At 42.2% G+C, this 10613-nt stretch overlaps 1 protein-coding gene across 5 annotated transcripts; it reads left to right on the plus strand.

Moving 5' to 3' along the window:
• The first annotated feature begins 1623 nt into the window (after positions 1 to 1623).
• On the plus strand, positions 1624 to 10340 carry PYCR1 (pyrroline-5-carboxylate reductase 1). 5 transcript variants are annotated; one of them, XM_036757768.1, is made up of 9 exons: positions 1624 to 1687; positions 1905 to 1951; positions 2186 to 2307; positions 3454 to 3524; positions 6031 to 6210; positions 6378 to 6599; positions 6805 to 6897; positions 7130 to 7293; positions 8575 to 10340. In XM_036757768.1, the coding sequence occupies exons 3-9, from the start codon at positions 2241 to 2243 to the stop codon at positions 8738 to 8740; spliced, it is 963 nt and encodes a 320-aa protein (XP_036613663.1). In that variant the 5' UTR covers positions 1624 to 1687; positions 1905 to 1951; positions 2186 to 2240; the 3' UTR covers positions 8741 to 10340. The 5 variants fall into 5 exon arrangements, with proteins under 5 accessions (XP_036613663.1, XP_036613665.1, XP_036613664.1 ...); XM_036757770.1 differs by having other exon boundaries at positions 2211 to 2307; positions 8575 to 10261; XM_036757769.1 differs by having other exon boundaries at positions 1682 to 1699; positions 8575 to 9400.
• Positions 10341 to 10613: the final 273 nt, after the last annotated feature.

Below are 10613 nucleotides of genomic sequence, written 5' to 3' on the forward strand. Positions count from 1 at the left end.
GAAAGCTAGACAATCAATCGAGGCACAGACACTCCAATTCCCATTCCTTTAGTTAATGATTACAACTGAGGTGACATCTATAAATCTGAAGAAAGAGAATAGGATAAGGGGAGGAGGAGACCCTCTCCATTCTTCTACAGTACTTTTACAGTAAAGGAAAGCAGGTCACAGTGACCCTATTCTCACGGAGCAAATCTTTAAACCAGAACCAGAAGAAAGAACAAAAAGTTTCAGGGTAAACTTTCCCAGAGGCTGAGCCATCAGACTCTCACGGCCTCAGAATTTTTCCACTTCCCTACTTCCCTATTTCTTGATTTTTAAACATTTCTTAGTATAGATTCAGATATATATATATATATATCTTTCCTGTGAAGTCTTCACATTTTCATTACCTCACACAGATGGCAAGTTCTTTAAGGATGGGGGGCTGATTTTCTTTCTTTCTTCCCCTCTCTCTCTCTCTCTCTCCTTTCTATTTGTATCTCTGATGAGGGTTTGGGGTGAGGGGTGCTCGACACCCCAAAGTACCGACACACCGGGTCCTGTCAAAAGAATTCGACTCAAGCTTTCTCAGCCAAGGGAAAAGGTAAAGTTTATTAAGAGTTAGCCAAATAGGCCTTCCCCAAGAGATCCCACCCCTTGTGAGGCCTGTAAGGAAAGCGGGCCAGACCAATCTGAGCTAGATTGGATCTGACCCCCTTCATGGAGGCAAGATGGAGATTATACACACAAAGATTGTGGGAGGGATTGAGGGGTGGTCTGGGGTTATGGAAATGACAGACAATAAAGGGCTAGGGTAACAGAGCTAGGGTATAGATATTTTTGATCAGGATTAAGGATGGGAAACAGGATTAAGGGTGGGAAACAGCTGGACAATAGAGGACTGGGCAAGGTAGGCATTTGGGCTTAAAGGTTATAGCCTCAGGCCAAGGCCAGATCAAGTAGGAAGATTCAAGGAGGGTTCAAGGGTTCAAGGGGTTCCCAGAGACTGTGCCCTCATCATCTCCAGGGCTAGCATAGTGCCTGGCACATGCCAGGAGTTTAATAAATGTTTATTGAATGGAATCGAAAATTAGTAAGACTTGCACTTTGTTTCTAATCATGCCATTCTTAAAGGTGAGGAGTAGACCCCAGCGTCCCAGTCTCCTGACACCCACAAGGGGCTTCTTTCCAGTATCCCATGCCATCTTTGTTCAGGAATCATAGATTTAGAGCTGGAAGAAACCTTAGAGGCCATCTAACCCGACCCCCCTCATTTTACACAGGAAGAAACTGAAGCCTAAAGAGGTTCAGTGATTCTTGTCCAAGGTCTCACAGTAGCCAGCATCAGATTCAGCGTATGAACCTAAGGCTTCTGCCCGTAGAACCCCTCCTCTTCCCACTGCCTCTGGACTGTAAGAGACACAGCAACTAGGCGTGTATTCGGCCTTGTCGTGAGGTCCTTTTTGGAGTCCTGCACCCAAAGGCGCTAGATTTGGGTTCTACAGTATAGTACAGTCAGGTATAACGTAGCAGCTGAAAATGAAGCGAATGATGCAATCACACATCCCGGGATCCAGCCCCGCACTATGATTGGCCCTGACGTGGCTCTTCGGCCTCGGATTGGCTGAGTCAGCGATGACTGAGGAAGGAGCTTGGTGGAGCTTGGGATTGACACGTGGACCTGCCCTGTGTTTCTGTTCTGAAGGTTTGTCCTATTGTAGGTAACTGGGAGGAGGCGGGGATGGAGACCCGGGAAGGGGCTGCAATTAGGCGGAGAAGGGGTGCGGTCGGGAGGGGGAGTGGTCCTGCTTCCAACGGGAAAAGCTTTTCCTTCACCATCACGCCCACTCCGCCCATTATCTTCTGTAACTGGGAGATGCCACGTCCCTCTTTCAGCTCTCTCTTTCCTTTTCTGCCCCTAGTTTGATTGTTCCAGTGAAGAAACGGACGCCCCTCCTTCTTCCCTTGGGTGAGCATTCCTCTAAGGAGCAAATCTGGGGGAAGCTCACTTTTCCGAAGAAGAGGGGGAGGGGGGAGGAAAAGGGACCATGTAGAGGTGGAGCCATCAGGTGGATAGCCTAAGGGTAAAGGAGGGCTGGGGCCAGCCCTTCTTGGGCTGGGCATAGGAATGGGTAAGTAGGAGGAGCTGCTCTGGCCTGTAGCTGTGCTTAAAACCCTGTGCAATCCAACCGCCTCTGTGTAGTGGCAGCTTCTTCCTCTGTATCCAGTTCTGCTGGCTGAACTGAATCTCCGGGATCATGAGTGTGGGCTTCATTGGAGCTGGCCAACTGGCATTTGCCCTGGCTAAAGGTTTCACATCGGCAGGTAGGAACTGGGGCCCTAGAGGATGGACTGGTCACTCCCCAGCTGAGCTAAAGTTTAGGGATGGACTTGGTTGCTTTTAATGCTTTGTCCTGGGTCCCTTTGTACCTACAAGTGTCTTCCCTTCCCCCATCTTGTATTTATTTTTCGTATTTATTCTGTATATATTTTCATATGTACTCCGCCATTAGAATGCAAGTTCATTGTGAGTAGGGAGTCTTTCTTTCTTTCTTTTTTCATTTTATTTGGACCCCAAACAGTACCAGGCACATGGTAGATACTTAATACTTATTGACTGACTGATAAGTTGAGGGGTAGGGAGAAGAGGTTCCTTATGAAAGGGGGAGAGAGAGAGAGAGAGAAAGATATCTGGGCCACAAGTCAAGAGTCAAGATAGGGAATATATATATATATATATATATATATATATATATATATATATACCTATATTTGTAGATATTTTTTTATGGATATAGGTATCTAGATATAGATATATGTATCTAGATAGATATAGCTATAGATAGATTTTTCTCCCCAATCTGGACCTGTGATTTCAGTCCAGTGAAATACAACCTGGATGGAAACTCACTCCATCAGAAACTGGCCTGTCACTTACATACAGTCTTAGAAAGTTGTCTGTTGGGGCAGCTAGTTGGATAGAACACCAGCTCTGTAGTCAGAAGGACCTTAGTTCAAAATTGGCCTCAGACACTCACTAGCTGTGACTCTGGGCAAGTCACTTAACCCCAACTACCTCAAAAAAAAAGTTGCCTGCGTCAATGAGAGGTTAAGTGATTTGCCTGTGATGATACAGCTCACATGTATTAGGTAGAGGAAGGACCTGAACTCAGATTTCCCTTTGTTCTAAAACTGGTCCTCTGTCCTCTTCATCAATCTTCCTCTGGTTTTAAGGGGAATCATGCTTGTTCAGTATTTGAACTTGAATTTAAAATAAGGCTCAACTCTGATTTTTCCAGATGTTACAGATGCCCCCGGGATGAGAGGTGACACTTTTACTGGTGATAGAGACACATAGCTTAGTTTTGTTGTTTCATGAAGGGTACAAGATAAGGGATGGGAAGTAGAAGTTCCTAGGGAGCTCTGGGGAGCATTGGCCTTGAATTGAAACAACTTTACCTTCCTCACTAGGCGTCTTGGCCTCCCACAAGATAATGGCCAGCTCACCAGATATGGACCTGCCCACAGTCTCTGCACTCAGAGTAAGTAGGAGTAGAATATAGATGGGAGGGAGGAAAGAATGTTGGAGTCTATGGAGTGGAGTTTTGACTTCCCAAACCAAACTGAACCCATTGGATGATAGTCCAATGATAGTCTGTGTCTGTCGGTTGGTTCTGGCCTACTTTCTCAAACCTGTGAACAGAGACCAAAGGGGAGGATAGCCCCTCCCCTGCCACAGCATCTTTATACTACTGGCTTCCCATCCAGGCCAAGTTGTTCACCAGGCCAATCTGACCTGTGGGAGTATCTCAGTGTGAGTGTATTTGAAAACTACTACTTTTTACCTAAGAAGAGGAGACCCCAGGTTCTTCCTCTACTTCTTGTAGCTGCCTTCCCCTTTCCCAGACTGTTATTAAGGTTTGAGAGAGGTAAGCTGGCGGTTCAATTGGTGGGATATTAGGTATCTGTATCTAAGGCAGAGATTCCCAAACTTACTTGGCCTACCACCCCTTAAAAAAAATTACTCATCCCCCTCCTGGAAATCTACTCTCTTTAACCCTTTAATGGTTTTCAAAAAAATTTTTGTCATTTAAAAAATACATATATATTGTACATTATAATAAATTAATATAAAATATGTTAATGTAATATAAATATATTCAAATATTCAAAATATAATTTTAATGACATTAAATTTAATAATTTATTGTAAATTGGACTTTTCTTGCATTGAAATTTTGATGATACAATATTCCATCATGTAACCATATAGTATTGTATTGTAAATGAGTCATTACGTGCACATTCTCCTGCCAATGCATGCTGGACTTCCCAACAATGCGTGACACTCTTGTCTGCCAATATTTGCTTGTTAAGACCTGTCAGCAGACTTGACCACTGATAGATTAAAACTTGCATTTTATGCGTTTATTTGGAAAAATAAGGTAATCATTACAACTTTAACTCTGTTGCACAACAGATGAAACATGTATAAATGGTTTATAAAAATTTATTTTTAGTTTTCAACATTCCTTTTATAAGATTTTGAGCTCTAATTGTTCTCCTTCCCTCTCCTCCTCCCTCTGTAAGGCAGCATGCAATCTGATGTAGGCTATCCCTGTGCAGTCATATAAAACATATTTCTACATTAGTCATGTTGTGAAGGAAGAATTAGAGCAAAACAAAAAAATCATGAGAAAGAAAAAAAAGAGGGAGAAAATAGTATGTTTCGATCTGCAGTCAAACTCTAAAGTTCTTTTTCTGGATGTGGATGGCATTTTCCATCATGAGTCTTTTGGAGTTGTTTTAGGTCTTTGCATTGCTGAGAAGAGCTAAGTTTATCAAAATCAGTCATCTCACAATGTGGCTATTACCGCAAACGATATTCTCCTGGTTCTGCTCACTTCCCTTAGCGTCAGTTCATGCAAGGGTTTCCAGGTTTTTCTGAAGTCTGCCTGCTCACCATTTTTTATGGAACAATAGTATTCCATCATATGTAAGAACATTTTTTTCAAAATTTTCTTATCTTTTTTCCTTATGCTTCCATTGCTCCCTTATTTTTATTCAATGCTCCACAATTGCAGCCAGGACTACTACTGGCCCCCTGGATCATTCCAGCTACACACACACACACACACACACACACACACCCATGGGTGGTGTCACCCACTTTGGGAACCTGTGATTAAGGGTTGGCACTGAGGATATGGTTAGTGTCTCTAACACTGAAGTTATGAAGACTGATTGCTAGCATGAAGAATCCACCAGCAAACCACAAATCTACATCCTGAAGGCAATATGTTTTGATGAACGAGGTGCCTGGAGGAAACAGGAGACACTCTGGGGGAAGGTGCTCCTTACTTTGCCACACGGTAGCTGAGATGTGTACTCTGTTCCTATGATGCCAAGTTCAGAACCCTTTCCTATTTCACCACAATATTTCTTCAACTTGTTGCCTAGCTTTTCTTCTGTATCCCTATGCATTTGAGTCAGTGTGATGGAATAAAAAGAACATTGGCTGTGATGTCAGAAGACCTGGGCTTCAGTGCCAGAATACATTTACTATGTGCTCTTAGACAAGTCTTCCAAATTTCTGAGCCTTGGTTTTCTCATCTGAAAAATGGGATAAAAATACTTTAAACACTTGCCTAACAGGACTACCATGAAAAAAGGCCTTCCTTCCAGTACTGTATGATCATAAGTTATTTTCCAGCATCTGACCTAAGACTGTGCACTTCGATGCTTAATAACAGTTCATTGGCAAGTTAGGTAACAAGTTCACCAATTGGGGTTGAAGGTTACCCCCTTTTGCCCCAGAACTCAAGCCATTCATCTGCCTAATAACTGTAGTGACTAACCTTTGTAGAATCTAAGAGCTTTATGAAGGGACGGAACTTTAAATGAAAATCTTAGGGGGAACTTAGTGACTGGGTTATAGCTGTGAGCAAGGGTCTGGCTGATAATCCAGTTATTCTCCAAGGAAGCTCTGAAGCCTGACAACCTGGTCCCCACTGTTCTTAACCATGATCTCCCTATCAATTTCTACAGAAAATTGGTATAAACCTAACCACCAGCAACAAGGAAACAGTGCAGCATAGTGATGTACTTTTCTTGGCTGTGAAACCTCCTATCATTCCCTTCATCCTGGATGAGATTGGAGCTGATATTGAGAACAGGCACCTTGTGGTCTCCTGTGCAGCTGGTGTCACAATTAGCTCCATTGAGAAGGTACCACTGCCTTCTGCATTGCCCATCAAGGTGGGAGGTGGATGTTTCCAGGTGCTGGTGGGCTTCGGGACTGATGGAGAAAATAGTATAATGAAAAAGGGAGAAGGGGAATGGGGTAGATGGTGCTGAAGGATTGATTGGAAGCTTAATCTACTTTCTTTTGCCAGAAACTGACAGCCTTCCAGCCAGCCCCTAAAGTCATCCGTTGCATGACCAATACCCCTGTGATAGTACGGGAGGGTTCCACAGTTTATGCTACAGGAACCCATGCCCAAGTGGAGGATGGGAAGCTTTTGGAACAGCTAATGAGCAGTGTGGGCTTCTGCACCGAGGTGGAAGAGGACCTTATTGATGCTGTCACAGGCCTCAGCGGTAGCGGGCCTGCCTATGTGAGACTTACGGTGTTGGGCAGGTTATAGAATGAAGGAGTTGGGCAAGTGTCTGATCTCTGGGCAGAGCTAGTGGAGGGAGGGTGAAGTTACTCTGGTTATCTCCTTTAGCCTAAGAGGGGGCTACCAAGGGCCTCTTATTTTTGAGAGAATTACCAAGGCCCCTTTTTCTTTTCCCAAGGCTCAGTAATGATCTTCCCTACAGGCATTCACAGCTTTGGATGCGTTAGCAGATGGTGGTGTGAAGATGGGGCTACCTCGACGACTGGCAGTCCATCTGGGGGCCCAGGCTTTATTGGTTAGTGTCTTTCTGACCCTTGGACTATATAAAAAGGAAGCTCTCTCACTTAGATTTGGGGCTAGAACTTTAGGCTCTGTTTAGGGGCTAGTAGAAAGGTGGGGGAGGGGCAACTCCATTCCCTAAAGGTTTTTTTTTTAAGTAAGAATCTAATGGATTCAGGGAACAGAGGACTCTCCCACAGCAAGTCACTATGTTCCTTCCTTTGGTCTAATCCGTCTTCCTGCTGCAGGGAGCTGCCAAGATGCTCTTGGAGACCGAAGAACACCCTGGACAGCTGAAGGACAACGTCTGCTCCCCAGGGGGAGCCACGATCCATGCATTGCACTTCTTAGAGAGTGGCGGCTTCCGCTCCCTCCTTATCAATGCTGTAGAGGCTTCCTGCATCCGTACACGGTAGGCTCCTTCTTCTTCCTTCTCCATTTTCTTCAAGTAAGTCTCTGGTCCCAACCTACCCTCCAGGAACTTAGTAATGATCCAGATGGGACAAATGTGGCAGAAAAGAAAAGTAACACATCATTCATCATTTATTTGAATAGTTTGTCATCGGTCTGCTGTTCCTTGTCCTGCTTTGATACCACTCCCCTACAAACTTTTGGTAATTTGGGGGGAGGTAATTATTCATGGATCAGGGGTTGACAAATTTCAGGTGGTCTGTGATTTTTTTTATTTTTAAATTTTAAAAAAAATTTTAAAATATAAATTTTTAATTTTAATTTTTTAATTTAAAATTTTTAAAATATAATTACTTTCCTGTGTAATCCTACTATTTATTTTATACATTTAAAAATATTCTGAGAAGGGATCCACAGGCTTCACCAGACTGCCATGGTTGGGACCATGACATAGAAAAGTTAAGAACCTCTGCTCTTGGTCATCTAGGCAAGATGATACAGTTGAGAGAATCCTGGATTTGGAGTTAAAAGATCTTCATTCAAATCCTAACCCCAACACTTATTGACTGTATGACCTTGGTCAAGTCACTTAGGCTAACTGAACTCCTACCTGAAATGTGAATTCCCTCTACCACAGCCTCAACAAATAGGTATACAGTCTCTGCCTGAACATCTACACCTAACTGTCAAAAAGCTCTTATTTATATGGTGTGGAGATCTTTCTGCTTCTAACCTCCACCCATTAATATAAATTCTCCCCTCTGGAGCTTTGCAGAATAAGTCAAATTTGTCTTACACAAAAAAGGTGGTGGGGTGGGGGGGGGAAGAAATTTACATGATAACTGAACTTTTAAAGCACTAGCAAGTTGTACATGATAGATTTGCAGTTTCTTGTGCGATCTTTTTTTTTAATTATACTATGTTATGGAAATGCTTGTTTTAGTCACATAAATTCTGAAAAAAAAAAACCAAGATAGTTCTTTGAATACTGTAAGACAGAAATAGTATCCTTCCTAAAAGAACATCCTCCATTCCTTCAGTGGTTACTCCTAGGACAGGATTTTGAGTCACCCTCATCTCCTGATCACTCTCCTGGTTGTACTCTCTTTAGTCATTGTCAATCTTAAGTTCAATCAGGCTTCAGTTTGGAGGTAGGGCTTCAATGGGCAGGCTCCGTGAAGCTGTGGGCTTCCCATCCTCTTATCAATAAAAACCCCAGATCCAGAATTATCTTTTCTGTCTAACCCTTTCCATGCAACCCTTTTTGATATGTATTTGGCAGAGAGCTTCAGTCCATGGCTGACAAAGAGAAGATCTCTCCAGCTGCCATCAAGAAAACTGTGCTGGATAAAGTGAAGCTTGACTCCCCTCCAGTATCCACGAAGTCATCCTCCAATCTCACCAAGCTGCTAGCTCAAAGCCAGGTCCGTGGAGGTCAGAAAGAGTGAGGCATGCCCTCTCTCTCTTCCCTTTGATTTCTGCTCCCAGACACAGAGGGAGAAAGCATCTCCACGTGGCTGTAACAGCCCTTGATCGAGTATCAGGAAGCCCATGACCACGGAACTCTTTCTCCTACAAAGGTCAGCATGGGGACTTTCCCCTGGCAACTAAAAAGGTCAAGCTTGTCCCTCTTTCTCTTAAAATTCATAGGGTTTCCCTAAGATTTATAGCTTCTGAAGACTCTGATGCAGAAGAGAATATTTCTATCATTCAGCCCTTTTCTTTCCTTCCCTCATGGAAACAACCTCTGCCCTTCCTCTCTTGGAGAGTTGGCCATCTCTGGAGAAGGTGCCAAGAGTGCTGAACCCAACACTTTTAGCTGAATTGGACACATAGACATATTCTGCCTGAGAAGGGATGGCTCTGGAGTCTTGCCCTAAGCCATGACCCCTGACTCTGGGGAAAGCCAAACAATCCTTCTCTCCTTCCTCCCCACCTGTCTGCTTCTACTTTTTAAAAAAAAAACAAACCATTTTATTCTGAACTTAAGAAATAAGATAAGTATTTCTATAATGGTAGAATAGGAAAAAAAAACCATGAAACTACAAATCTATTATGTACAACTTGTTCTTCTTTTTAAATATATAATAAAGTTATCATGTAACTTTTTTCCTTTTTTGCTTCCCTTCCCCCACCCTAGAGATGGCTATCATTAGACACAAATATGTATACATATGTAAAACCATTCTATACATCCATATTCCTACTTATCAATTCTTTCTCTGGATGCAGATAACATCTTCCTTCATATGGCCTTTGTAGCTAATTTGGGTATTTAGAATAGTCTAAATGATGGTCACTCAAAGATGTCCTTAAAACAATATTGCTGTTACTGTATACAGTGTTCTCTTGTTTCTGCTCATTTTGCTCTTCATTGTTTCATGCAAGTCTTTCCATGTTTTTCTAAGATCATCAAGCTCCTCATTTCTTATAGCACATTACAATCATGTGCCACAACTTTCTTTTCATAATTTTCTTGAATTGCTTTTATTTTTCCTAATTTCTCCTCCATCTCTCTTATTTGATTTTTAAATTCCTTTTTAAGTTCTTCCAAGAACTCTTTTTGGGGTTGCAACCATTGGACATTTATCTTTGGGGCAGAAGTGGCTTTTTTTTTTAACCTCAATTCTGGTTTGTTTTTTTTTTTTAAGAAAAGTTTTTATTGATGTCTTTTGATTTTACTCCTTCGTACCATATGCAACATTTCACACCTGTAGTCCCCTGCCTTTCCATTTTAAGGAGGAAATCATCTATTTCCTCATTATTTCTGCATGTGTTCTCTGATAGCCTTACCCCTACATCTCTGAAAAACATACCCCAGGTCTTTAAATATATACCTTCTAATTTGTCATTTGCAACTGTCTGTGCCTAGTTTAGCTTTTTGTCCCTACTTCTGTAGCAGTGTTTCTGTTACAATCTTTTAAACAAAATAAACCCTTTGCTTTTTCAATTCAGCTCAATTCAACAAGCAACTACTATGTGTCAGACGTTATAGTAAGTGCTGGGGATGTAATAATACCAACAATAAATAGCTAACATTTATATAGCACTTATCATGTGCCATGGCATGTTACAATCATCTCATTCGCTCTGGACAACTCTGGGGGATAGGTGCTATGAAAAAATGGAACTATCCCTGCCCCGAAAGAGTTTACATTCTATTAAGGGAATACGACACATACGTAGAAAATTAAGTTCAAAACATATACAAAATAATTTCCAAGAGATGCACGGGTCTAATATGAAGGGCAGTTTATTAACAATAGAACAAGAGTTCTTAAGGGCACAGTACAAAGGAAGAGAAGATGTGCCATAGGCATG

This window comes from Trichosurus vulpecula, chromosome 4, assembly GCF_011100635.1.
Source record: "Trichosurus vulpecula isolate mTriVul1 chromosome 4, mTriVul1.pri, whole genome shotgun sequence".
In the NCBI taxonomy this organism is placed as follows: Eukaryota; Metazoa; Chordata; class Mammalia; order Diprotodontia; family Phalangeridae; genus Trichosurus; species Trichosurus vulpecula.

Coding starts and splice junctions, on each gene's coding strand:
- PYCR1 (XM_036757768.1), top strand. CDS start 2,241: ATGAGTGTGGGCTTCATTGGAGCTGGCCAACTGGCATTTGCCCTGGCT. Junction 2,308..3,453: donor TAAAGGTTTCACATCGGCAG/GTAGGAACTGGG, acceptor CTTCCTCACTAG/GCGTCTTGGCCTCCCACAAG. Junction 6,211..6,377: donor CAATTAGCTCCATTGAGAAG/GTACCACTGCCT, acceptor TTCTTTTGCCAG/AAACTGACAGCCTTCCAGCC.